A 27,921-nucleotide genomic window follows, 5' to 3' on the forward strand; every position below is an offset into this window, starting at 1 on the left:
TTGCCCACTGCTCACTCAAGTCTACCTTCCTAAATGGCCATGCTGCCTTTGGTATCACCACCTACAGTCCCTCAGTCCCTTCTTTTTTTTTTTTCTTTTTTCGAGACAGAGTCTTGCTTTGTTGCCCAGGCTGGAATGCTGGAGTGCAATGGCTTGATCTCGGCTTACTGCAGCCTCTGCCTCCCAGGTTCAAGCGATTCTCCTGCCTCAGCTTCCCAAGTAGCTGGGTACAGGTGCCCACCACCACGCCCGGCTTTTTGGTATTTTTAGTAGAGATGAGGTTTCATCATGTTGCCCAGACTGGTCTCGAACTCCTGACCTCAGGCGATCCACCTGCCTTGGCGTCCCAAAGTGCCGGGATTACAGCCGTGAGCCACCGCCCGGCCTGTTTTTTGGTTTGTTTTAAGGCCGAGTCTTGCTCTGTTGCCCAGGCTGAAGTGCAGTGGTGCGATCATAGCTCACTGCAACCTTGACCTTCAGGACTCAAGCAATCCTTCCACCGCAGCCTCCTGAGTAGCCAAGACTACAGGCGCGCGCCATCACGCCGGTCTAATTTTTGTGTTTTTTTCCTAGAGATGTGGTTTCGCTATGTTGCCCAGGGTGGTGTCGAACTCCTGAACTCAATCGATCCTCCCGCCACAGCTTCCCAAAGTGGTGGGATTGCAGGAATGAGCCACCGCTCCCGAACCGCTTCATACATATTGATACAGGAAAACTCAGAGGATACGTCGCTGGTAACCCATGCTCCCATAAAGCTTGTCCTCTGGAAAGAGACCTGGGAAGGAGCCCTGACATTCTCAGCCCTGGGGCTTCACAGAGAGGGGTAGCTCGAATTAGGTTCCTTATCTTAAAGAGAATAACAGCAGCCACTTTCGCACAATCTTGCGAACGCCAAATGGAAGGATCCCTTGAGAGCGCTGAGAACTCGCCGAGCTCCTCCCGGGAAACCCGGGGCCAGGAGGCGCCATTTTGCGGATGGGCAAACTGAGGCCCGCGGGGCGGGACTTACCCAGGCCCTTTTGCAGTGGGAGGCGGCGGTGGAGGAGGGTGATCTGGGGACGGGACAACAAAGTCCACCCTGCCGCCCGCTTCGCCGCAGGTGCCAGAAAGGTCCCAAACCCGCCCAGGTAGGGCGATGGGGTGCGGCCCAGGCACCTGTCATGGCCGCGCCGCTGCCCGACGCCGGAAGTGCCCGCCTGAAACTACAGCTCCCAGCAGACCCCGCGGCGCGCCCCGGTCGACGCCGGGGAAGCAACCGCCATTGTCCGCGGCTGAGGTGAGGCCTTTGCTCGGGCTGTGGGGCGGCAGTAGTGGCTTGGGGGTCATGAGAGCTGGCGCGGGGAGGCGGCGCCAGGGTGGGTCCTGCGCCTTCCCTTTCCGCGCCGGCTTTGCGCCCTCGTTGCCCTCGGCTCTCCAGCCAGAAGCCTGCCTCCGGCCTCCCGCCTCCGGGCGTTCTTCCTTTTCTGGCCGGACGGGCCTGGGTGAACTCTGCTGCATGTCGGCTCCGCGCGCCTTTGTGTCCGAGGCCGCGCCTGGAGCTCCCAAGCGCACTCCTGGGCCGGACCTCGGCGCGGGACAAAAGCCAAACGCCCCAGGCTGGGCGACCCCGAGCCTGCTGCGACGCCTTCAAGGGGGACCGCCGGCCGCGAGCCAGGTGAGGCCGGGACGAGCTTCTGGAGCGTCGCGGCCGCGTCGGTCTTGCGGAGGAAATTTGGGTCGGGAGCTCTGGAAGCAGGTGATAAGGATGCTTCTGAGGCCATTGATGGGACGAATAACCCCGTTCATTCCCCAGTCGTCGTTTCTCCCCGCGCCGGTTCACACAAAGCACTGTGAAGGACGTCAGACCTGGGTTGGAAACAGCTCCGGGTTCCCTTAAACATGCGGTGACGGCGGCGGTCACTGTCAAGTTGCAAATAACGGTGCAAAATACTGTTTGCATTCTGCGTTTTCGCGCTGATTCCGGTGCTCCTGAGGCCCACTGTGTGTTCTAGTGCTTTACACACATACCCAGGAATCCATTCGAGAGGTTGCTGACTTGTACAAAGATCTGGAACCTGAGGAGTTAGGGGTCTGGGCGCCAGGCCCATCTCTAAGTCCTCAACACACACACAAGCTTAGGCTTAGTAAATCTTGGACGTGAATTTTTTTTGGAGGTGGGATTAAATTTACATAACACAATGTTCACTTTAACCACTTAAAAGTGTGCAATTCACTGGTTTTATTGTATGTTAATAAAGTTGTGCAACCATCCCCATTATCTAATTTTAGAACATTTCATCACCCCACAAAGAAACCCTTGTTCCCGTTAAGCAATCACTCCCCATTTCATTTTTCCCGCAGCTCTAGGCAACCACTAATATATGAGGATTGCAAGTTGATTTTACAATAATTGTTGTCAAATTAACCCAGAAGTTCCATCTGTGTTGTGACTGGCTGTCTCTTGGGAATAGCTGACAAATTTGTACCCTCTCATTCAGGATCACGCTCTTTTTTCCGGCTTATGCAAATTACCCTTCATTTCGCTCCAGGAATTGTGTTACTTTTTTGACATGTAAATTCTCTTTTCTTACGATGCTCCTTACAAGTTTTTTTGTTGCTTCTGTGGATGGATTCCCTTCTTTGTTCCCACTTGGTCTTTTTTGAGAAAGGACTAGTTTTGTCTTTTTTCATATTTGTCACTAGGTTGGGATTTGCAGTGTTCCCGGGCAGGTGCCTGGTCAATCAGTCCTCGGGATGGCAGCCATCAACCCGTGGGCCTCCTGGGGTGAGTCCAAATTGTGTTTCTTCTGGGCCTCTCCTAACATTAGCTGCTGCAGTCATGGGTCAGAGCTGGTGATGGGCTGAGGACTTTTGAGGATGGAAGGGGATCTGTCTATCTTGGTACAAAATTAGAACTGATTGGTGGTAAAGGAGGAAAATTGTTGGCATAAAAGACACTAACTTTTATGTGTTTTATAGTCATCTCCTGAGAGGTTTTGTTAGTTTTAAGAAATTTTTCTGGTGGTCTGTGGGGTTTCCTAAACAACAGTGATACATATAATAAAATATTGTCTCTACTGCTCCCATATATATTTTTACCTTTTATTGTTTTTACTTATGTAGCATTGGTTGGTAACTTGAAAACTGTGTTAAGTAACAGTGACTCACCTGTGCGTTGCCTGTGTGAATCCAGCTTATGTTGGATTTTTTTTACACGCCCTTGGGCTCTGTTTATGGAATTTTATAGTGCCCATTAGCGAGTCAGTCTTCTTTTGTATTTTGTCACCTTGAATCACTAGGTTTGGTGTCACAGTCCTAACCTGATCCTTCTGTGCAGGTGCCCTTACGGACCAGTCTTGGGGGATGACAGCTGTTGACCCATGGGCCTCCTGGGGTGAGTCAAGAGCGCAGTCAGCTGTGGGCTGCCATATTGTGGCCTCTCGCTGTAGTGCTCTGCCACAGCTGGGGATTAGAATGGGGACCAGCTGGGGCTTTAGGGCAGGTGGTCCAGATCTGTCTCTGTGCAGATTTGGAACAAGGAGGGATCAGAAAACTAGTGGCCGGGCGCGGTGGCTCACGCCTGTAATCTCAGCACTTTGGGAGGCCGAGGTGAGCGGATCATGAGGTCAGGAGATCGAGACCATCCTGGCTAATGGTGAAACCCCGTCTCTACTAAAACAAAATACAAAAAATTAGCCGGGTGTGGTGGTGGGCGCCCGTAGTCCCAGCTACTCGGGAGGCTGAGGCAGGAGAATGGCATGAAGCTGGGAAGCAAAGCATGCAGTGAGCCAAGATCGTGCCACTGCACTCCAGCCTGGGCGACAGAGCGAGACTCCATCTCAAAAAAAAAAGAAAAAGAAAACTAGTGAGCAGTAAGGTGATGGTGTCATCTCAAGATGCATGAGAATTCATGTGTGGCCATTTAGGGTTCAGGCCCAGGAATGTTGTGACCAGACACTGCTTCTCAGAGATGGTACCCAATAGCACAGGGGGGCCAATGAGAGATTCATGTGTTCAGGTACTTTCCTAACCTTCTCTGAGCCCAAATTCCTTCATCTATAGAATGAGGAAATGGGTCTCTTCCCTCATTCAAGGGGGAGGGGCGGGGGCTGGTTGTCAGCCCCTCAGAAGGAAAGGTGAGCTCCTGGCAGCGAGAGCTGCCTCCATGACTTTTTTCTTGTTTCCTAGCTCTGTGTCCTCAGGATCCTGCCTGGCACGTGGAGGGGCGCCTTGAGGAGGGGAGGAGGGCCACTGGGCTCCCAGCAGCCCAGGTTCAGGTGAGATGGGGCTGTCCTGTTCCCAAAGGATGATGTCCAGGTTATCCCTGGTCATCCCAGTTGATGTGGCTCTCCAGTTTACAACAGTTGGAGTTTGGGTAGGGAAGGAAGCAACTGGAAGTTAATCCTTCCTGTGAGCAGGTAGGGAGAATCAGGCCGTTTTTAGTGACTCAGAGCCTTGCTGTCAACCAGTCTGTCCCCAGTACTGAGCCCCGACTGTCCCTGGCTTCTTGTGGGGCATGAGGGGCAGCCCTTTTGGCTGGCAGCCCCACTTCTCTTCTCTCTTGCTACCTTCACTCATGTCTTTAGCACCCGATTTAGGCTGATGCTGTGCAGTGCCTGCTGTGCCTGCTGTGAAGGGAACAAGGACAGGTGTGAGCCTTCACCCTGAGGAGCTCCCAGACCCTTTTCCAGGGTTATTCACTCAGCTAAGGACATCTCATGGCTTACCTGGAACCACACATGCAGTGTGGGACCTGAGAAACCTGAGACGGGTAGGGTAGGCCTGCAGGAGTTCAGTCACCTGATGAGTCAGGAGATGGGACAGAGTCTGTGTGGAGGTCAGCTTTTACTGTGGAGGGGAAGGCTGCTTGGGAGACCTGGGCCGAGAGGTGAAAAGAATGCGTCAGCCAGTTGGGCACAGCCCGGTGAGTGGGGGTCTGGCCTCCTGCAGCACCCCAGGGGTCAGGGGTGGCAGGCAGCACACTATGTGACCAGTGTTTGAGTGAGACTGACTCCAGTTAGATTTTAGGCTGGGCCGGGCGCGGTGGTTCACGCTTGTAATCCCAGCACTTTGGGAGGCCGAGGCGGGCGGATCACGAGGTCAGGAGATCGAGACCACGGTGAAACCCCGTCTCTACTAAAAATACAAAAAAAATTAGCCGGGCGTGGTGGCGGGCACCTGTAGTCCCAGCTACTCGGAGAGGCTGAGGCAGGAGAATGGTGTGAACCCGGGAGGCGGAGCTTGCATTGAGCCGAGATTGTGCCACTGCACTCCAGCCTGGGCGACAGAGTGAGACTCCGTCTCAAAAAAAAAAAAAAAAAAAAAAAGATTTTAGGCTGGAGAGGCCAGGATGAACCCAGCCAGGCCCTGAATGCCTGCTGCAGAGCCTCAGAAGTCTTGGGATCAGGCGGCACCAGGGTCCGAAATGTGGTGATAGGTTTGGAAAGAAGAGGGCTGTGGGAAGCAGGCTGGTGTTTCAGGCTTCAGTCTGACCAAGGCCTTGGAGCTAGGGAGGAGAGGTATAAGGAAATCAAAGCAGGGGCCTTTGTGATGATGGGGACAGGGTGGCTCCTGAGAGAAATAGGACAATGGAGTCACTTAGGAAAGGTGTCATGTCTCTCCCCTCCTCCTGCCCAGCTTCCTCACCAGATGCAGCCACTTAAAAAAATTTTTATAATAGCTTTATTGAGATGGTACTGACATACTATAAAGTTTATCCTTTTAAAGTGTGTAATTCAGTGGTTTTCAGTATAGTCACAGAATTGTGCAACAATCACCAGTATCTAATTCTAGAACATTTTCATCACCCTAAAAAGAAATCCTGTACCTGTTAGTAGTCACTCCCCGTTCCCCCTACTCCCTCCCAACCACTAGTGTACTTTCTGTCTTTATGAATTTGCCTAGTCTGGACATTTCATAAAAATGGAATCATAATATGGCACAGGCTTTTTTGTCTGGCTTTTTTCACTTAGCATAATGTTTGCATTTTCAAGAGTTACCCATATTGTAGCATTGTGTCAATATTTCTTTTAATGTAATGTAATTACAATGGAAATGTAATAAATGTAATTACAATGTAATTACATTGTAAAAAATGACGGAGGCAGCCATTTTTAACTTCCTGTTTCAGTTTTTTAGAGTTGTCTCTGTATTTCTAAATGGGAGATTTTTTAAATTGGTTTTTCCTAATTCATCAAAGTTACATTTACTGTGTTAACTCTGCGATGAAAGATAAAGAGTTTCATTACTTTTTTTTAGGTCTTTTATTTTTAAGTTAAAATAATGAATCAAGCAGATGTGAGATACTTGGATATAAAACAAGATTTAAAAATGATGTCTACTTTGTGCCTCCCCCTCAAATTAAAAAATATTATTGAAACCGCCCACAGTTTCAAATCTGGTAGGTGAAGTGCATCATAAGTATGCTGTCCCCACGTGGCAGCGTTGCTATTCCTGGTCCAGGTGAGATGGGAAGCAGAAGGGCCTGAACCATATGATGAAAGGTGATTGTTGCCTGGCATCAGAACTTGGGCAACTATGAGGTTTGCTGCTGTTACAATGTACAGTCATTATTAAATCCTAAAACAGAATCATCAGTAGTGAAGCTAGGCTAGCCTGAAAGATGGCCCCTGAATCAGACTCTGAGGAGTAGAAGTTAGCTGTAATAAAACACTGCGAAGAAGCCCTGTTAACCACTATGCTACACTCTGCTGTTAATTTATGCTAGGCTTTCTGAGAATTATCCAAGTTAATGCTGAAAAAATAAAACAGAATTAAAAATAACAACACCCTCCAGTGTCTGAAGAGTTGTGATTTCTGATAACATGCTCCTGGCTGCCCCCCTCCCACCCCCCCCACACTCGCTTTGGATTTTTTCCTGTGGGAAACTCGGATTTGACTGCTGTGTGTTTTTAACTAGTGAAATCTTCAGGAATGCAAAAGAACCCTGTGTTCCTTTATTGTTCCCTCCAAGTTAAGTATTTATTGAAATAAAGCATTTATCTGGTGAAAACATCAAATGCTGTCATCCCTCATTATCTGAAGAGTCCATTTATGGAAGTATGTTGAATAGTGAGGTTTTAACTACAGAAGCCCAGATCCCGTTATTTCTAGGAATAGGGGAAAATAATAATTGTAGTGATAATATCTCATTCCATCTAAAAAACCCCAACCAGCCTCTCCAAATATAGAAGCATTCAAACCCCTCTGTAACAGTCCACCTATGATATCTGCATAACAAACATTATGTACATAAAACACCAATAATCTGCACCCATCTTGGTCAGACTTGAGGATGTGCAGTCTAGTTATGTTTTCCTTCTCTGCAATGAAATCTAGCATAGAAGCCATCTGAATTGCCCCAGGTTCCTTGAAGGGGAGCAGTTGGGCAAGATCTGTCAGCAAACATCTGAGACCCAGCTCAGCACCCTTGGTCTTCTCTCCTTCAGACTCTCAAAGGGTTTAAATGTGTGGCTGGTTTGTTAGCAGATTCCATAAAGTGCTTAGAATGCCTAGATAAATGCTTATATGTGTGTACAAAGTGATGTGTGCAAGAATGTTTATGAGAATTTGGGTGAAACACTTTTGCAAGTCATCCTAGGATGTAATTGGAAAATGCAAATGCAGCTCATGAGGGTGACCTGTGGACCAGAAGGGTTTGCTCCTCCCTCTAGCAGGACTCTTCTCTCTTTAGCACCCTTTCCCCTCAGCATCAGGCAACAGTGAAACCTGCATTTCCTCTCCTACCCTTGAAGGGTCCCTCTCATCTCCACAGCCCTCGAGACTAGGTTCCTGTCTTCCACCATCTCTTCCTTCTGGCCTTTTGGTTTTGCATTTTCCTTTGCAATTCTAGGCTGAAGGTGTTTACTGTGTCCCCTTACCATCCATTTATTTTTATTTTTGAGGCAGAGTCTCATTGCGTTATCCATACTGGAGTGCAGTGGCACGATCTCGGCTTGATGCACCCTCCCCTCCCGGGTTCAAGGGATTCTCATGCCTCAACCTCCCGAGTAGCTGAGATTACAGGTGTGTACCACCACACTGGCTAATTTTTGTATTTTTAATCAAGACAGGGTTTCACCGTGTTGGTCAGGCTGGCCTCAAACTTCTGACCTCAGGTGATTTGCCTGCCTTGCCCTCTCAAAACGCTGGGATTGCAGACATGAGCCATTGTGCCCGGTCCCCTTACCATCCTTGAGATGAGGCCTCCATGATTTGTGGGCCCAAACATGGTTACATATTCAGCTGGGGGCAGCTCCTTTTTTTCTTCCTGCTTTTTAGCCCATGGGGCTTACAGTTTGAAAATGTCCCCTTTTTCATTTCTAAATTTTTTGAAATTTATTTTAGTTTTAATTTTGACAAATTTCATAATTACGGAGAAGTATAAAAAGGAAGCAAATGTTCACCGTCAGTGAACAATTATTACTGTTTCATCATATTTGTTACGTTTTTCTTCTTTTACATAGTACTCTGTCTTTCCACCATTTCTCAGGCAACCACTCATGGATTCAGTTTGTACACAGCTAATTCATTTTCATATGCATACATAGATGATAAACTATATGGACATAGACGGTCTTTTTCTTTTTTTTTTTTTTCTTTTTTGAGACAGAATCTCGTTCCGTTGCTCAGGCTAGAGTGCAGTGGCGCGATCTCGGCTCACTGCAAGCTCCGCCTCCCAGGTTCATGCCATTCTCCTGCCTCAGCCTCCCGAGTAGCTGGGACTACAGGCACCCGCCACCAAGCCCGGCTAATTTTTTGTATTTTTAGTAGAGACGGGGTTTCACGGTGTTAGCCAGGATGGTCTCGATCTCCTGACCTTGTGATCCGCCCATCTCAGCCTCCTAAAGTGCTGGGATTACAGGCATGAGCCACCGCGCCCAGCCAGTCTTTTTCTTTTTTTGAGGCAGTCTCACTGCATTGCCCATACTGGAGTGCAGTGGCGTGATCTCAGCTCACTGCAGTCTCCGCCTCCCGATTTCAAAGGATTCTTGTGCTTCAGCCTCCCAAGTAGCTAGGATTGCAGGCATGTGCCACCATATCTGGCTAATTTTTGTATTTTTAGTAGAGGTGGGGTTTTGTCATATTGGGCAGGCTGGTCTTGAACTCCTGGCCTCAGTGATCTGCCTGCCTCAGCTTCCCAAAGTGCTGGGATTATAGGTGTGAGCCACTGCACCCGGCCCAACAATCTATTTGTTTCCCCAATGATTTTTTTCTATGTGTAGTTTTCCTATAGTTTTCTTTTTTTGAACTTTGAGGTCCATCCATGCTGATAGATACAGAGAAGTCAGGCTTGTTCCTTTTGCACTGCCAAGTGTATCCATTAGAGAAGTGCACCTCTGTGTTCATAGTTTCTTTTATGGACAGGTTTATAAGTTCCTGTTTCCCCCATTGTTTTTGCTGCTCCAGCGAAAGCTGTGTGAACATTCCTGTAACTTCACTTTGTGCAAATGTTTATGTAGTTTTTATCTAGGCATACCTCTAGAAGCAGAATTGTACCTGGTTTTAGGTATGTACTAGTTTTTTTTTTTTTTTTTGAGTCGGAGTCTCACTCTTGCCCAGGCTGCAGTGCAGTGGTGCGATCTCAGCTCACTGCAACCTCCACCTCCTGGGTTCAAGCGATTCTCCTGCCTCAGCTTCCCGAGTAGCTGGGAGTACAGGTGCATGCCACCACACCCAGCTAATTTTTGTATTTTTAATAGAGGCAGGTTTCACCATGTTGGCCAGGATGGTCTCCATCTCTTGACCTCACGATTCACCTGCCTCGGCCTCCCAAAGTGCTGAGATTACAGGCATGAGCCATCATGCCCGGCTAGGTATGTACTTTCAGTGTTACTGGTGCTGCCCCATACCTCTACAAGGGGGCGAAGCTACTTCTCAGTCTCCCTGCTCTGGGAGAAAATAGCCATTTTCCTGTATGTTTGTCAACACTTGACATTATCAGGTCTTTTAAATATTTGCCTACCTCAGGACCAGAAAGGTATATTGCATTCCTTTAATGTGCATCTTCTTGACTGCTAGTGAGCTTAAGCACCTTTTGATGTCTTTATTGGCCATCTGTATTTCCTTCTCTCTGTTTCTCTTCCCCCATCCCTAGATTTCTAGAGACTGACTTTAATGTAGCTATTTCACACGCATTCTGAATCCTAATTCTTTATCACATATCAACTAACTCCTCCCAGTCTGTAGCTTGTCTTAACTGGTGGTGTCTTATCAGTCAGATGTTTGAATGTTGGTATGTTTTTGTCAAATGTGTCTATCTTTGTTTATGGCTAGTGTTTTTGTGTGTCTTATTTTAAGAAGTCTTGTGTTATTTAAAAAGTAGTAATTCCCTCTTGTTCTTTTCCTTTATGTTCTCTTTCTGGGCTCTTCTGTTAGGTGGTGGACCTCCTGAACAAATTGTCGTGTCTCTGATCTCTTTATATTCCATGTCCTTTTTTTGGTGCGGGCTGGGGGCCTGATGACCACAACAGAACTCTCTAGGGCCTCCTGAACTAGTTGCTGTGTCTTCTGTTCTGTTCTTAGTCTGTGAAGGCTTTCCTATTCTCTCAGCCTCTCTTGTAGCATCCTGTCCCACTTTATACTGAAATCACTCTGGTCTGAGAATCTGAGAATAGGAATTAACAGGTCTTTGAAAGTTGAATGTGGCTGTTGTCTGGATTCTCTGACCTCGTGGCTACTTAGTTCAGTCTCTTTATCTGTGCATCAGGTGTTTCTCATGTCCAGCAGTCGTCTGGTCCGTCTGTGTTTCTCAGGGCAGGGCTGTGAGGCTGGAAGTCTTGTTCTACTGCAGCTGCGTAGATCTGATTCCTGATTGGTGCCTTCCACTCCCCTCTGTGCTCCTGGTGAGGCATGCCCTGGGTTTCATGGGCCTGCGTGGGCCAGGGTCAGCTGGTCAGCTGTGCTTCCAGTTTCATAGATACAGAGCTGTGAGGCCATAGACTCCCTTCTCTTCCCCACCTGGTGGGACTGAAGAGGTCTCCACTCACCTGGGCAGCCTGAGAACCTAGCCGCAGTCTCAAGTCTGAGGAGGCTCCTGGGACTTTTGCCCGGGTATAAGTACGTGGCTGCTGGCGTTACCACCCACGAGGTGGGGCACTTGCAAAGCTATTCCAGTGCAGACTTTCACCTGCTCTGTTTTCAGCCTGACTCACTCCTGCCTCTCCTAGTGTCCTCTTGCAGGAAGCACCTCCTTCACCGTGGTGCCTCCTAGTGTGGGGCTGGAATCGCCTCTAGTCTGGTTGGTCAGCCTCACCTTCATCTATCTCTTCTGCCTCTTGGAGGAATGAGTGGAATTCAGGGTGCTGACGCCCCCATTTTTTTTCACTGGCTGGGTTATTTCTTTAACTTTCTTTAAAAAAAAAAAAACCAACTTTTTATTCAGGAGATTTTTGAACCCCAAAGTAGGAGATGAACCCTGTATTAGTTTAGTTTTATGTCTTAGTTTTATGTTGCTATTGTAATAGACTACCACAGACTTTTATGGCTTAGAACCACATGAATTTATTCTACCGTTCTGCAGCTCAGAAGTCTAAAATGGGTCTGCAGGGCTGTGTTTCTTCTGGAGGCTCAAGGGGAGCCTGCTTCCTGGCTCATGCCCTGTCCTCCATCTGCAAAGTACATCACTCTGACCCCTGCTTGCGTCATATCTCCTGTGGCTCTGACTCCTGCCTCCCTCTCTCACTGATAAGGACTTTGGTGATTACATTGGGCCACCTGGATAGTCCAGGGTAATCCCTCTAAAGATTCTTAATTATGTCTGTAAAGTTCCTTTTATCATTCAGATAACAGTCACAGGTTCTAGGATTAGGACATGGGCATCTTTTGGGGGGTGTTATTCAGCCTGCTGCAAGCACCCATGTTGACCAGCTTCAGCAGCTGTCAGCTTTCCACTTTCTGCATTTCTTTTCATCTGTTCCAGCACAACCTTTTTTAAACTGGAGGATTTGAAAGCAAATCTCAGAATTGTATCATTTCACCTGTGAGTGTTTCTGTGTATCTATCTAAGAGATACGTACCCTTAAGAAAGAAACCACACTACCTTTATCATACTCAGCAAATTACCAATAATTCCTCAATGTCACCTGATACCCAGTTCATATTGTTTTCTCTACGTGTCTCTAAAATATCTTTTTACAGTTGTTGGTTTGTTCAAATCAGGATCCAAACAAGGCCCACACACTGCACATGCTTCATATGCTGAAGAAACTAGGTCACTGGTCTTGTTGGTTTGCCTGATTTTTGCCTTCATGATGTCATTTAATAAGTTCCTCCATCCCCTCGTCTCCTGTTAGCTAGTTTTTGGACTAGAGGTCTGAGTAGATTCATTTAGTATTTTTTATAATACTTTCCTAAGTGGTGCTGGGTTCTTCATACTGCATTGCATCAGTGGGCACATGGTGTCTGGTTGTCCTGTCTTCAGGTATGATGGGTTAGTGGGTGCAGGTATTGTCAGACTGACCCCTCCATTATAAAGCTCCCTGTCTGCCTTTTACCTGCAGCTGAGCAGTCACTGATGGTCATTGCCACTGTCCACTGTTTTATTAGGGACTGCAGAACCGCTCTAATGGTTTCATTCCTCTCGTGTTTATTAGATGTAATTCCTCTATTTTTAAACATAAAATGATTCCATTGGGGTCTTGGGAGGGGTGGGAAGTGAATTTGTGGCTTAGTCTACCAGCTGGTCAGCCATTAGGATGTGGGTTTGCACCTTGTTAAGTGTAGGTGAACACTGAAGCCATCTAGGAAGGTGCCACCTCAGGGAGGTTAGGATGTGTAAGACAAGCACAAGGTCAGAGGCACCCTGGGCCATTAGCACAGCTGCCTAGCTGTTTCCCCAGGTGCCATTGGTCTGTGAAAGTGCATCAAGCATAGATTTTGTGCACTTCTCTGTCCATATTACATTTATTTATTTATTTATTTTTCGGGACAGAGTTTCACTCTGTCGCCCAGGCTGGAGTGCAGTAGTGCGATCTTGGCTCACTGCAACCTTTGCCTCCCGGGTTCAAGAGATTCTCGTTCCTCAGCCTCCCGAGTAGCTGGGATTACAGGCGTGCACCACCATGCCCAGCTAATTTTTGTACTTTTAGTAGAGACGGGTTTTCATCATCTTGGCCGGGCTGGTATCGAACTCCTGACCTCAAATGATCCACCCACCTTGGCCTTCCAAAGTGTTGGGATTACAGGCATGAGCCACCACTCCCAACTCCATGTTACATTTAAATAAAAAAACCTAACATTACCATAAAATGTAGAAACAGTAGTCGTCAAGCATACGGAGGTCTGGGCAGTCTGTAAGAGGAAAACCAGGAAGTTGTCATTGACCATGGGGGTTAGAGAGGATTTCATAGAGGGAGGTTGTGGCCAGCACTTCCAAATGCTGCATAGGCCAAGAAGGTAAAGGCAGAAATCAAACTTTGGACTTGGCAATCACAAGACATTGGGGAGATCTTGGTGAGAGCTTGGTAAAAATAAGAATCATGTAATTGTTGCTCCAAAATCCTTCAATATAGATCAGCAAAAATGATAAATATAAAGAAAAAAATTCCAATACCAAGGAACAGGAAAACGGATAATAAAGGCAGAGAAGGAACTGCACTGGGGTAAGGCTGGAAGACAAGGAAGGAGAGAAGGTGGGGGTGCACTGTACCTTGCAGGAGGAGGTTGACTGCCAGAAGCAGTGGGACGAGGGTGCAGGAGATGTCTCTACAGGGGGTGTGAGGCTGCAGGAGGGATGATTCTGTGCCTCCGAGGATGTGGGACACAGAGATGAGGTTTAGCCGTGGAAAAGAGGATGGACAGTCCTTGTCATGGGGCACAGTAAGGCTGAGCCTGGGGGGTCTTGAGTAGGAGTTGGCTTTTCAGGGTATGATATTTATTGGAGCACAAGCAGTTCTTTGTTTTAAGCCCATCATGTGAAGGTAGAGGGGAAGCAATTGAGACAGAGTAAAAATGGACACACTGAAAATTCAGCAGGGAGGGCTGGCCCAGATCAGAGACAGCAAACTCAGTTGATAAGCTGTGACTAAGAGGGCCACAGGAAATGCTGTATTTGGGTAGAAGTGATATGATGTAGCTGTGAAGAGGAGGGGCACAGGTCCAGAGGACCCTTGGAGTGGGAGCGGTATACTGCACGCGTGTCTGTTCAGCGGGTGTCTTGGGGTTGATTTTTTTTTTTTTTTTCTTGAGATTGGGTTTTGCTCTACTGCCCAGGTTGGAGTGCAGTGCTACGATCTCAGCTCCCTGCAGCCTCCACCTCCTGGGCCCAAGCTGTCCTCCCACTTTTTTCAGCTTTTCAAGTAGCTGGGACTACAGGTGTGCACCACCACACTTGGCCTGAGTTGATTTCTTTTTTCTTTTTGAGACGGAGTCTTGCACTGTCGCCCAGGCTGGATTGCAGTGGTGTGATCTCGGCTCACTGCCAGCTCCGCCTCCTGGGTTCACGCCATTCTCCTGCCACAGCCTCCTGAGTAGCTGGGACAACAAGTGCCTGCCACTATGCCTGGCTAATTTTTTTTGTATTTTTAGTAGAGATGAGGTTTCACTGTGTGTTGGCCAGGATGGTCTCGATCTTCTGACCTTGTGATCCACCCGCCTTGGCCTCCCAAAGTGCTGGGATTACCGGCCCGAGCCACTGCGCCCGGCTCTTTTTTTTTTTTTGAGACGGAGTCTCGCTGTGTCGTCCAGGCTGGAGTGCAGTGGCGCGATCTTGGCTCACTGCAAGCTCCGCCTCCCTGGTTCAAGCGATTCTCCTGCCTCAGCCTCCCAAGTAGCTGGGATTACAGGCGTGTGCCACCACGCCCAGCTAATTTTTGTATTTTTAGTACAGACGGGGTTTCACCATGTTGGCCAGGATGGTCTCATCTCCTGAGCTCGTGATCCACCCGCCTAGGACTCTCAAAGGGCTGGGATTACAGGTGTGTGAGCCACTGTGCCCGGTGAGTTGGTTTGTTAAAAGGACTCGAGGCTGGGTGTAGTGGCTCATGCCTGTACTCCCAGCACTTTGGGAGGCCAAGGTGGATGGATCAGTTGAGATCAGGAGTTCGAGACCAGCCTGGCCAACATGGCAAAACCCTGTCTCTACTAAAAATACAAAAATTAGCCAGGCAAGGTGGTTTATGCCTATTGTCCCAGCTACTCAGGAGGCTGAGGCAGGAGCATCACTTGAACCTAGGAGGCAGAGGTTGTAGTGAGTTGAGATCACACCATGGCATTCCAGCCTGGGCGACAGAGTGAGACTCTGTCTCGATAAAATAATTTAAAAATAATAATAAAAGGACTTGAGGGATGTATTCATTGGAAAAATCAGACTTAGATTACCTTTGCTTTTTCCTTCTCACTTTCCAGTTAGTTTTCTTGCTTTCATTAAAAAAAAAAAAAAAAATCAGTTTAGATTGCTTGTAACTAAAGTGCTTTTGATGGCAGCTGTAACCGATTCTCCTTGGCCTGGGCTGCTCTGGGGCGTCCTGCTCACCCTTAGCTTCAGTCCTTGGGACAGAGATGAACTGAGAATGGAAACCTCCCCACCATGGCCAGAAAGACAACTTGTGAATGTACAGATCACCCTTTCAGGTCCTTGATCTGGGTGTTGGAGCAAAGACTCCATCCTCAAGGTCTCTGGCTTGCAGCCAGTGCTCATAGCCTGTTGCTGCACTGGTCCAGGCCTTATGACATGACTGCCTTTCCAGAAAAGGGGCATTGCCAAGGTGGGGGACATAGCCAGTGCCCTGGAATTTGGCACGAATCTTCGAAGAGACCTGCTCAGCTTTGCTGTGGTTATTGTGGACCCAGGTACCTAATTCCTTAAGAGTATATACCAAATATGGGGTCTTGAGTGGTTCTCAATGAGACCTGACTCACATTAGTCAGACTCTTGAATAACCACGACAGTTGCTCTACATCCTGTCTTCTCTCCCCAGGGCTGTCAGCCTCACCCCATCCCTGGAAATATTGGAGGGGGGGTGGTCACAGGCTGAGAAGGAACATTTGTGTTCTTTTAGGAACCAGTGACCTTCAAGGACGTGGCTGTGGACTTCACCCAAGAAGAGTGGGGGCAGCTGGACCTTGTTCAGAGGACCCTGTACCGTGATGTGATGCTGGAGACCTATGGTCACCTGCTCTCTGTGGGTAAGGCAGGTGCTGCCCAAGTAAATGAAGCTGTTCCCGTGGTAAGGCCTTCAGCTGCTCCATGTTTAGAAGCTCATTGCAGGGGCGAGGGTGGTGGCTCAGAAGAGCTGAGATGATCTTGGGCCTTGAGGTTCAGGAACGAAACTCCTAATGCTTACAGAGCATGGAGTGGGAAGGACCTTGCATATTCTGCCCAGGTTGAGAAGTCACAGGGAGGAATAGGCAAGAGAAGCTTTCTTTGGCTGTCCTGAAGCCTCATGACATGAGTTCCATGCTTTTCCTCCCACGCATAGGAAATCAGATTGCCAAGCCTGAGGTCATCTCCCTGTTGGAGCAAGGAGAAGAGCCGTGGTCAGTGGAACAGGCATGTCCTCAACGCACTGGTCCAGGTGAGGGCAGACCCCAGGCTGAACAAGGAACTTCCCCCCAAGCCCTCTTTGTTAAGAAATGGGATAAGGCCATGAAGAATTACCTTCCTCAGATACATTTAGAATTCCCTCTGTGGAGCTTTCTTCTCTTGCTGCTTTTGATTTAGAGCAAAGAAGCACCACCATCCTAATAAGGTAGCCATTTTCATGTGCTGCAGTTTCCCTCCCTCGCTGTTGGCTCTCTTGATGGCTTCTGTTTTCTGCGGTCCCTTCCTCTAAGGTCACCTCTTATCCACGTAGCTACTTAAAATGTTTTCCTTATTTCCTCTATTGCCAAACTTGTAACCTATAGCTATAGACACTTATTTCAAAAAAATAGGTTTTTTGGGCTTTGTGGTTTGTTTTGAGACAGAGTCTCGCTCTGTCACCCAGGCTGGATCTCGGCTCACTGCAACCTCTGTCTCCCGGGTTCAAGCAATTCTCCCACCTCAGCCTCCTGAGTAGCTGGGATTACAGGCACCCGTCACCACGCCCGGCTAGTTTTTGTGTTTTTAGTAGAGACGGGGTTTCACCATGTTGGCCGGGCTGGTCTCGAACTCCTGACCTCAAGTGATCCGCCCACCTCGGGCTCCCAAAGTGCTGGGATTACAGGCATGAGCCACCGTTCCTGGCTTGGGCTTTTGTTCTTTCTTACTTAGATTTTCTTGGATACCAAACAAAATAGATTTTTAAAATATGTGTAATGTTCAAATATCTGAAAGCTACTTAAAATGTGTAAGCTAAAAAAAAAAATCTCCTTTATTAAAAAAATTATCTGGGCTTTATGGTGCATGTCTGTGGTCCTGGCTACTCAGGGGGCTGAGGGGAGGATTGCTTCAGCCTGGGATGTTGAGAGTGTAGTGAGCTGTGATTTCACCACTGCACTCCAGCCTGAGTGACAGAGCAAGACCCTGTCTAAAAAAAACAACACCAAAAATAACTCATTTATACTCCCTGCTCTTACTCACATTACTGTTATTCCCCCAAAACACAGATACACAGAGGCATACACACAGGTAACAACTTTTCTTTTACTATAAAATCTAGAGTTATTTTCTTGGTAGTTGCCCTGGGGATTACAATTAACATCTTTTGAGACAAGGTCTTGCTGTTCTGCCCAGGCTGGAGCGCAATAGCACAATCTTGACTTGCGATGCAACCTCTGCATCGCAAGCTTAGGCAGTCCTCCCACCTCAGCCTCCCAGGTAGCTGGGACTACAGCCATGCATCGTCATGCTCAGTTAATTAAAAAAAAAAAAAAAAAATTTTTTTTTTTGTAGACATCTCACCATATTGCCCAGGCTAGTCTTGAACTCCTGTGCACAAGTAATCCTCCTGCCTTGGCCTCCCAAAGTGCTGAGATTATAGGTGTGAGCCACCACACCCAGCCCTACAATTAACATCTTAATTTATGACAATGTAGTTTGGATTAATACTAGTTTAATATTAATAGTATACCAAAACTTTGTGTATAGCTCTGCCCTCTTTCTTTTATGCTGTTTTGTCACAAATTACATCTTTATACATTGTGTGTTCATGAATATAGATTTATAATTATTGCTTTGTGCAGTTGTCTTTTAACAGACTGAAAAAAAGGAGCTAGAAACAAGAATTGTGCTTATATTGTCTTTTTATACTTATGTAGCTATCTTTATTGCTGTTTTTAATTTGAGTTACTGTTGAATGTTCTTTCATTTCAGCCTGAGGGACTCACTTTAGCATTTCCATTTTAATTTTTGAGATAGAAAAGACACTCGGTTGCCCAGGCTGGAGTGCAGTGGCATGATCATGGCTCACTGTAGTCTCAACCTTTTAGGCTCGAGTGATCCTCCCATCTCAGCCTCCTGAGTAGCTGGGACTATAGGTGCACACAACCACACCTCACTATGTTGCCTAGGCTGGTCTTGAACTCCTGATCTCAAGTGATGCCCCCGCCTCAGCCTCTCAAAGTGCTGGGATTACAGGCATGAGTCACTATCCCCAGCCAGCATTTCCTATAGGACAGGCTTGCTAACAGCGAACTGTGGCGTTTTGTTTATCTGGAAATCTCTTAATTTCTCCTTCATTTTTGAAGGATAATTTTACTGGGTGTAGAATTCTTGATTGTCGTGTTTTTTTGTCTTTCTTTCTGGCCTGAATCGTTTCTGAAAAACAAGCTGTTAATCTTATTGAAGATCCCTTGTATGTGATGAGTTTCTTCTCTCTTTCTGCTTTCAGGATTCTCTCTTTGGCTTTTATTTTATTTTATTTATTTATTTATTGAGACGGAGTCTTGCTCTGTCACCCAGGCTGGAGTGCAGTGGCGCAATCTTGGCTCACTGCAACCTCTGCCTCCCAGGTTCAAGCGATTCTCTTGCCTCAGCCTCCCGAGTAGCTGGCACTACAGGCGCGTGCCACCATGCCCAGTTAATTTTTTTGTTTTTTTGTTTTTTTTTGTATTTTTAGTAGAGGCAGGGTTTCACCGTGTTAGCCAGGATGGTCTCGATCTCTTGACCTCGTGATCCGCCCACCTCGGCCTCCCAAAGTGCTGGGATTATAGGTGTGAGCCACCGCCACGGCCCTAGTTTAATTATTATGGGTATGCATATAGTCTTCTAGGTTGGAGCTTCTCAAAGTCCCTATAGACATCTCATTCCTCAGCTCTTTCATTCTATCTTTTGTGTTTTGGGTCCCACCTGTTTGCCACCACCTCAGGCAATGGTGACTTTAAAACACTGCCTGTAAATGTTAGGAAAGTACCTCCTCCCTAGAGGCTTTTTAACACTGTGAGAGTTCTCTGTCAGGCAAAATAAAGACCAGCTTTTCCAGTGGAGTCTTCCAGGGAGCCACTAGGCAGGTCTAGTAATGACTGTTCTTTGGGAATGAGGCTTTGAAAAAGCTCCAGCTTTGTTCTGCTCACTGAAGTACCAGAAGTGGGGGCTGTCATTTTCCAAGGCTGTTACTGAGCCAGAGATGGGACCAGGGTAAGTTAAAACGCCACATAGTTCACTGTTCTTATTAAAATTTACTTTTCTAGAATAAATGTTTCCTGGTTGCTGCAAGGCTTTTTTTTTTTTTTTTTGAGATGGAGTCTCGCTCTGTCGCCCAGGCTGGAGTGCAGTGGCGCAATCTCGGCTCACTGCAAGCTCCGCCTCCCGGGTTCACGCCATTCTCCTGCCTCAGCCTCTCCAAGTAGCTGGGACTACAGGCGCCCACCACCACGCCCGGCTAATTTTTTGTATTTTTAGTAGAGATGGGGTTTCACCGTGGTCTCGATCTCCTGACCTCGTGATCTACCCGCCTCGGCCTCCCAAAGTGCTGGGATTACAAGCGTGAGCCACCGCGCCCGGCCAAGGCTTTTGTTAATTTTGTTTTTTTGTGTTTTTTTTGTTGTTGTTTTTGTTTTTGTTTTGAGATGGACTCACTCTGTCGCCCAGGCTGGAGTGCAGTGGTGTGATCTCAGTTCACTGCAAGCTCCTCCTCCCAGGTTCACGCCATTCTCCTGCCTCAGCCTCCCATGTAGCTGGGACTACTGGCACCCGACACCACGCCTGGCTAATTTTCTTGTATTTTTAGTTGAGTCGGGGTTTCACCGTGTTAGCCAGGATGGTCTCGATTTCCTGACCTCGTGATCCGCCTGCCTCAAATCCCAAAGTGTTGGGATTATAGGAGTGAGCCACTGCGCCCGCCCTAGGCTTTAGTTAATTTACATAATTTTGAAAAATTGCCTTCTGACAGTTTTGCCAGTTTTTTAGTTGGTTTTACAGAGTGGTGAAATTTTAGATGTCTTTACTTGGCCATTTTCACTGACATTCTGCCCCAGGTAATCACTTTTAGTAATTTCTGTTACATGCATAACAGAGTTTCTTTATGCAACTACAAGCACGTAGGAATTTGTAGTTATTTTTCACGTTTTCAACAGTAGGATATTATACACATTATCTTATTATTTTTGGCAATGTGCCACAGCCTCTTCTTGAGTCCTGAAGTTGGATTATCTTCCACCCACTCTAATGGAGGGGACTTTTGTGGAGAATCTCGCCAGTTGTTTTCTATTCAGATTGGAAACTTTCACCTAAGAGCTCATGAATTCCAGGAGCTTTAATTCTTCTACCTTCAGTGCTGCCCATTCTTAGTTACCATCCAGAGCCCTGCAATTCCAGCACCTCTGTCCTGACACTTCTCCCGTTTTACAAAGCATCTCAGCTGTCTCCTTGATCACAGCCGATAGAACCAGGAATCTTGTCTCTGCTTTCTAGATGTTCTCCCATCTTCTGAGGTGTATTTCTGCATGTCCCCTAAGCTGGAGATTGAGAAGTCGTCTTGACTTCGAGCTCTTTCCTCTCCAAGAAGTAATCTCTCTTCTAACTCCCAAGATTTTCTTCCTCTGAAATGTTAGTTATGTCATTCAGCTTCCATCATCACTCTCACAGTCCGGCCCCTTTCTCATAAAATTCCAGCCCAAGTTGATGAGGAAATTCTCACTTGTTATTAGCCACCTCAGGTATTATTTCTAGATTTATATCCCTGAAATCTTTCATTACAAGATCCCTGTCAGTAAACCTACAGTGATTCTAATTGCCTTGTAACAAAACAACTGGATTTCAAAACCTTCTAATTTTCCTATTGTTTCTCTCATTTCCTGAATAGCTCCTGGAGTTTATTCAGCAGGTATCCTTATCTTCCTCCTCACACACTGGTCATGCCATGCATGCCTTTGCTTATGCTGAGTGACTAGTCAGTCTGTACCCAGGTCGTGCTTCAAGGCTGAGCTCATGTTGTTTCTCTTGTGTGAACCATCCTTGATCACTTCAGTTAGTGCTGATCTCGTTTTTTGGTCTCCCACCCACTTAGCATCTGTTTTATAACCCCACCATCTCAGAGTGATATTTCTTTTTCTTTTCTTTTTTTTTTTTTTGAGACGGAGTTTCACCCTTGTTGCCCAGGCAGGAGTGCAGTGGTGTGATCTTGGCTCACTGCAACCTCCACCTCCCGGGTTCAAGCAATTCTCCTGTCTCAGCCTCCCGAGTAGCTGGGATTACAAGCACCTGCCACCACGCCCGGCTAATTTTTTTGTATTTTTTTAGTAGAGACAGGGTTTTACCATGCTGGCCAGGCTGGTCCTGAACTCCTGACCTCGGGTAATCCACCCGCCTCAGCTTCCCAAAGTGCTGGGATTACAGGCGTGAGCTACCGCGCCCAGCCTCAGAGTGATATTTCATGTATATTCATCACTGTTTGGTAGGATCTGTCTTCACATAGATTCTGACTTCCACGGAGACCGTACTTTCTTGCCTTGTCTCTGGTGCTGGAAACTCAGTAGACTACAAGTACTGAGTGAGTATAAAGTTGGACAAGAACTGTTCATTTGGTCTTTCAGTTGGTCTTTCATTTGATCAGGGAATTGGTCAGCTTCCATTTGTAAAAGCTTTTACTGGAAGGATTTAAAAATCTATATGAAGATAATTCAGTAACTTTTAAGAGCTGAGCTTGAAATTGATGATAAATGCCAGTTGTTGTGCAGAGTAGAACCTCTGTTATAATGGTCGTGGGGGCCAGGGATGGGGGCTCACATTTGTAATCCCAGTGCTTTGGGAGGCCAAGGTGGGAGGATTATTTGAGCCCAGGAATTTGAGACCATCCTGGGCAACATGGCGGGACCCTGTCACTATAAAAAATTTAAAAACATTTAGCTAGGCATGGTTTGTACAGGATTCATGCCTGTAGTCCTATTACTTGGAAGGCTGAGGTGGGAGGATTGCCTGAGCCCAGTAATTTGAGATTACAGTGAGCTATGACGGTACCACTGCACTCCTGCCTGAGTGAGACCCTGTCTCAAAAAAATTAAACAAAAAATAATGGACTTGGGTGGTAAAAGGGGGGAAATTACATACAGTAAAGAGAAAAAAAGAAGCAGAGAGAGGGCATGGTCTAGTTCTTGTTGGGACCTGCCTGGGGCTTTAGACCCTGTGGCAATCTGGATAATGACTTCCCCCACAAAGATATCTGCATCCTAATCTCCAGAATTTGTGAATGGGGCACCTTGTATGGCAAAAGGGACCTTCAGATGAGAGTAAATTAAGGATCTTGCTGTGGGGAGATTATCCTGGATTGTCTGAGTGGATTCTAAATGTACTCACAAGGGTCCTTTTATAAGATTGTGGTGGGAGGGTCAGAGACCCGGGGAGGATGTGATGACAGAAGCAGAGGTTGGAGTGATGAGCTTTGCAGATGGAGGAAGGAGCTGTGAGCCACGGCATTGGGGCAGCTTCTAGAAGATGGAAAGGGCAAGGATATGATGGATTCCTTAGAGCTTCTGGAGGGAGCAGAACCCAGCCAATAGCTCCATTTTAGCCCAGTGAAAGCCGTTCTGGACTTCTGACTTCCAGAACGGTAAGATCATAAATTTGTATTACCTTAAGTCACTAAATGTGTGGTAATTTGTTACAATAGCAGAAAGAAACTAATATAGCCTCCTTTGGTTGTTAGAGGACTGATGCTTCAGCAGTGATAATAGGCAGCTTCTGTGTATTAAACTTGCCAGGAGTTTGGCTGGATTCTGAGTCTCATTAGTCATCAGAAAAGTTCTCTGAAGGATAGCAGCAGGGCCATTGTTCAAATATAGATTAGCAGACTGTAACTCCTGTGTCTGTTTTTTCACACTATGCTGCCTTCCTAGTCCATCTATCATTGCTCTAAAAATATTCTGTGGTGGATAGAAGTGTAACTTTAGGGGTATCCATAAACTCTGGTGATGTTTGCCCTTTGGGTTGGTGGATCTTGTGTGATTGACTGGATTCTATGACATAGGAAACAAAGCATTTTGTCATAGATAACATCCTGGCTTGACCTCGCGTGGTGATACTCTCTAAACACCCCTCTCCTCCTTTTTTCTGCATTTGTCAAGATATGGGAGTAGAAGGACATTATAATACAAAAGTGAGTTAGAGCACGCATAATGTAAACATTACTTGGTAAAGGTCTTGTGTGCTCATCTAGCTACCTTTTGTTAAGATGAAAGGCTTTATTCTTTTTTTTTCTTTTTTAACCTTCATAACATTCACTGAGTCCTTTTGTCAGGGGTCTTCAAGACCACCCCCAGGTTCACTGATTCACTATGAGGACTTATAGGACTCAAAAGTCATTATACTCAGGATTATGGTTTATTACAGTGAAAGGATACAAAGCAACATCAGCAAAGGAAAAAGGTGCATGAGGTTAGACCAGGTGCAAGCTTCCAGTAGCGTACATGGGGCACACATAATTCCTCCAGCAAGGAGTTGTGACAACACGTGTGAAATGTCTACTAGGAAACTTGCGTGAGTCTAGGAGTCCAGTGTGTTTATTGAGAGGTTGCTCATCCAGGCACACAGTGCCTACGTGACTCACTGCAATCGCTGAAACTCCAGACCACCCTGAGGGAAAGCAGGTGATCACTATGAATGACACTGTTTGCACACATATCTAAATAAGTTGGTAAATGTGCTTCAATACCTTGAACATGCAAAACACTCTTACTAGTTAGAACATTCCAAGGTCTTAATTCCTAGGAGTTGGCTAAGGGCCAGTTAGGAAACAGGCTACCTTTGCAAGGTTTGAGCATGTCAGGCCTGCAGAGTTAACTCTTGCACATTCTTTTTTTTTTTTTTTTTTTTGAGACGGAATATTGCTTTGTCACGCAGGCCGAAGTGCAGTGGCATGATCTTGGCTCACTGCAAGCTCCGCCTCCCGGGTTCACGCCATTCTCCTGCCTCAGCCTCCTGAGCAGCTGGGACTACAGGCACTCGCCACCATGCCTGGCTAATTTTTTGTATTTTTAGTAGAGACAGGGTTTTACTGTGTTAGCCAGGATGGTCTCGATCTCCTGACCTCGTGATCTGCCCGCCTCAGCCTCCCAAAGTGCTAGGATTATAGGCGTGAGCCACCGCATCCGGCCTCTTTCTTGCACATTCTTATCCTCGTCTTCTTTTTCATGGAAAGTACTTTTAAATGGTTCCATTAGTTTTTAGTATACATTTTGTATTCTGGTTAACTGTTGTTTACTTTTCACTATTCTTTTCCCTATTATGATCTTTCTCTGAGTTCTAAGTCTGGACTTGAAAACAAATTTATACTAGTCTTTTTGATAATATAGACAGTAAATCTCACCATTCCCACTTTATTCTAATGTCTTTCTCTATGCTCTCATAGCTTTTTTTCTGTCTGTTTCAGAATGGGTGAGAAATCTTGAAAGCAAAGCACTGATCCAAGCCCAGAGCATTTTTGAGGAAGAACAATCCCATGGCATGAAGTTGGAAAGATATATATGGGATGATCCTTGGTTCTCCAGGTTAGAAGTTTTGGGATGTAAAGACCAATTAGAAATGTACCACATGAACCAGAGTACAGCTATGAGGCAAATGGTCTTCATGCAAAAGCAAGTACTATCCCAGAGAAGCTCTGAATTCTGTGAACTTGGGGCAGAGTTTAGCCAGAACTTAAACTTTGTTCCATCTCAGAGAGTTTCTCAGATAGAACATTTCTATAAGCCTGATACACGTGCTGAAAGTTGGAGATGTGACTCAGCCATAATGTATGCAGATAAGGTTACCTGTGAAAATAATAATGATTATGACAAAACTGTTTATCAGTCCATTCATCCTATTTACCCTGCAAGAATACAAACTGGAGATAATCTTTTTAGATGTACTGATGCTGTTAAATCTTTCAATCATATAATACATTTTGGTGATCATAAAGGAATTCACACAGGAGAAAAACTCTATGAATATAAGGAATGCCATCAAATCTTTAACCAGAGCCCATCATTTAATGAACACTCAAGGCTTCATGTTGGAGAAAACCAGTATAATTACAAAGAATATGAGAATATCTTTTATTTCTCATCCTTTATGGAACATCAAAAAATTGGTACTGTAGATAAAGCGTATAAATACAATGAATGGGAGAAAGTCTTTGGGTATGACTCATTCCTTACTCAACATACAAGCACTTACACTGCAGAGAAACCCTATGACTACAATGAATGTGGGACGTCTTTCATCTGGAGCTCTTACCTTATTCAACATAAGAAAACTCATACTGGAGAAAAACCCTATGAATGTGATAAATGTGGAAAAGTTTTTAGGAATCGTTCAGCCCTTACGAAACATGAACGGACTCACACTGGAATAAAACCCTATGAATGTAATAAATGTGGAAAAGCCTTCAGCTGGAATTCTCATCTTATTGTACATAAGAGAATTCATACAGGAGAAAAACCTTATGTTTGTAATGAGTGTGGGAAATCTTTCAACTGGAACTCTCATCTTATTGGACATCAGAGGACTCATACAGGAGAGAAACCTTTTGAATGTACTGAATGTGGGAAATCATTCAGCTGGAGCTCCCATCTTATTGCCCATATGAGAATGCATACTGGAGAGAAGCCCTTTAAATGTGATGAATGTGAAAAAGCTTTTAGGGACTACTCAGCCCTTAGTAAACATGAAAGAACTCATTCTGGAGCAAAACCATATAAATGTACTGAATGTGGAAAATCCTTCAGCTGGAGCTCCCATCTTATTGCCCATCAGAGAACTCACACGGGAGAGAAACCGTATAACTGTCAGGAATGTGGCAAAGCATTCAGAGAACGCTCAGCCCTCACTAAACATGAGATAATTCATTCTGGAATTAAGCCCTATGAATGTAATAAATGTGGAAAATCCTGTAGCCAGATGGCTCACCTTGTTAGACATCAAAGGACTCATACTGGAGAAAAACCCTATGAATGCAATAAATGTGGAAAATCTTTCAGTCAGAGCTGTCACCTTGTTGCTCATCGGAGAATTCACACTGGTGAGAAACCCTATAAATGTAATCAGTGTGAAAGATCCTTTAACTGTAGTTCTCACCTCATTGCACACCGGAGAACTCATACTGGAGAGAAACCATACAGGTGTAACGAATGTGGGAAAGCATTTAATGAGAGTTCATCCCTTATTGTACACCTAAGAAACCATACTGGAGAAAAGCCCTACAAATGTAATCATTGTGAGAAAGCATTTTGTAAGAATTCTTCCCTTATTATTCATCAGAGAATGCATAGTGGAGAGAAACGCTTTATATGCAGTGAATGTGGAAAAGCCTTTAGTGGTCACTCAGCCCTACTTCAACACCAGAGAAATCACAGTGAAGAGAAACTGAATTGAATTTATGCGAGTTTTTCGTTTCTTGTACATTTGACAAGACATTGAGGAAAACCCTATAAACATAATCAAGAGGGGACATTTTTCATTAAGAGTTCAGTAAGACTTCTCCTGCATTATTTACTAGAAAATATCGTCTTAGAAGAAACCCTGTGAAGGAAAAGAATAGGGAAAAGCTTTCAGCAGTTATGTAGCCCTTACTCAAAATCAGATAATTAACAATGAAGAAAATTCTAAACTCCCCTATGGTCTACCAGTAATTCATACTTGAGGACCATGACTGTGGAGAATGAGGCATCTTTTAGCAAGAGCTCTCGCCTACTTGTAGATTGGTGTGAATTGCTAAGGGAAAAACCTTATGCAGAGAAAAGTTTTTGACTGGAAATACACTGTTTTGCATCAAGCTGGAGTACTGGATGGAAAACTCTACAATAACATTTTGTGCATAATTGTAGAAATACAGATTTTGTTGTTACAAGGGGAGGGTCTGGGAGCCCAGGAGGAGAATATGAAATGCTAAATCTGAATGTAAGAAAAATAATAGTATTGAATGGGGTATTTACTGTTGATTAACCTCCTTAGAGAAAATTAACGAATGAGATGACTAATGGTAGAAAAGTTATTGCCTAGGAGTGTGAGACTGATGTTGCTGGACAGAAAGTGATCCTTAGCCCAGTGTGTCAGCGTCCATTGTAACTCATCACTGCATTGTTGGGCAATTAGTTTGTAATTTGTTTTAGGCAATCACTATAAATTATAATTATGGACACTGCATCAGTATACATAACATGAAGGAATAAAAAGGATACAGAATTGTATATACATACTTACTGTAACAGATCTAAGAAAATGTATATGGATAAGGACCTGAAAGATCCATGGAAAAATTAACCCAGTTAATTTGAGATTTTTAAAAAGTTTTACAAATACATGTAACACTTATGTGCTGGGCTTTATTTTAAATGCTTTCCAAGTGTTAACTTGTTTAGTCCCCTTAACTCTGAAATAGGTACTGTTATCCCAGTTTTACAAATGGCTAAGCTGAAGCAGAGATGTTGAAGGATCCTACCTAAGGGGCACAACTAGTAAGGGAGTAGAGCTGAGATTGTTTGGCTTCAGAGTTCTTGTTTTCAGCCACCATTTTATGCTGCCTCTCCAGTGATTTTTTTCCCCATTTTCTTCAGTGTTGCTATAGCAGAGATTTGATAATAAAAAGAAAATCCTAAACAATGAGAAATAAA

General features: G+C 45.6%; 1 protein-coding gene across 2 annotated transcripts; it reads left to right on the top strand.

The window, feature by feature from the left end:
* Positions 1–581: 581 nt before the first annotated feature.
* ZNF606 (zinc finger protein 606) lies at positions 582–27,921 on the top strand. Of its 2 annotated transcripts, none has more exons than XM_004089103.3 (7): positions 582–1,654; positions 2,683–2,764; positions 3,317–3,373; positions 4,168–4,256; positions 15,978–16,104; positions 16,398–16,493; positions 24,702–27,921. In XM_004089103.3, the coding sequence occupies exons 1-7, from the start codon at positions 1,136–1,138 to the stop codon at positions 26,681–26,683; spliced, it is 2,952 nt and encodes a 983-aa protein (XP_004089151.2). In that variant the 5' UTR covers positions 582–1,135; the 3' UTR covers positions 26,684–27,921. The 2 variants fall into 2 exon arrangements, with proteins under 2 accessions (XP_004089151.2, XP_030675336.1); XM_030819476.1 differs by having other exon boundaries at positions 582–1,276.

This window comes from Nomascus leucogenys, chromosome 10, assembly GCF_006542625.1.
Source record: "Nomascus leucogenys isolate Asia chromosome 10, Asia_NLE_v1, whole genome shotgun sequence".
In the NCBI taxonomy this organism is placed as follows: domain Eukaryota; kingdom Metazoa; phylum Chordata; class Mammalia; order Primates; family Hylobatidae; genus Nomascus; species Nomascus leucogenys.

Bases quoted from the DNA above. Each gene is read 5' to 3' on its own strand.
- ZNF606 (XM_004089103.3), top strand. From the start codon at position 1,136: ATGGGGTGCGGCCCAGGCACCTGTCATGGCCGCGCCGCTGCCCGACGC. The intron at 2,765-3,316 runs GTGAGTCCAAAT...CCTTCTGTGCAG, and splicing joins CAACCCGTGGGCCTCCTGGG to GTGCCCTTACGGACCAGTCT. The intron at 16,494-24,701 runs GTGAGGGCAGAC...TGTCTGTTTCAG, and splicing joins TCCTCAACGCACTGGTCCAG to AATGGGTGAGAAATCTTGAA.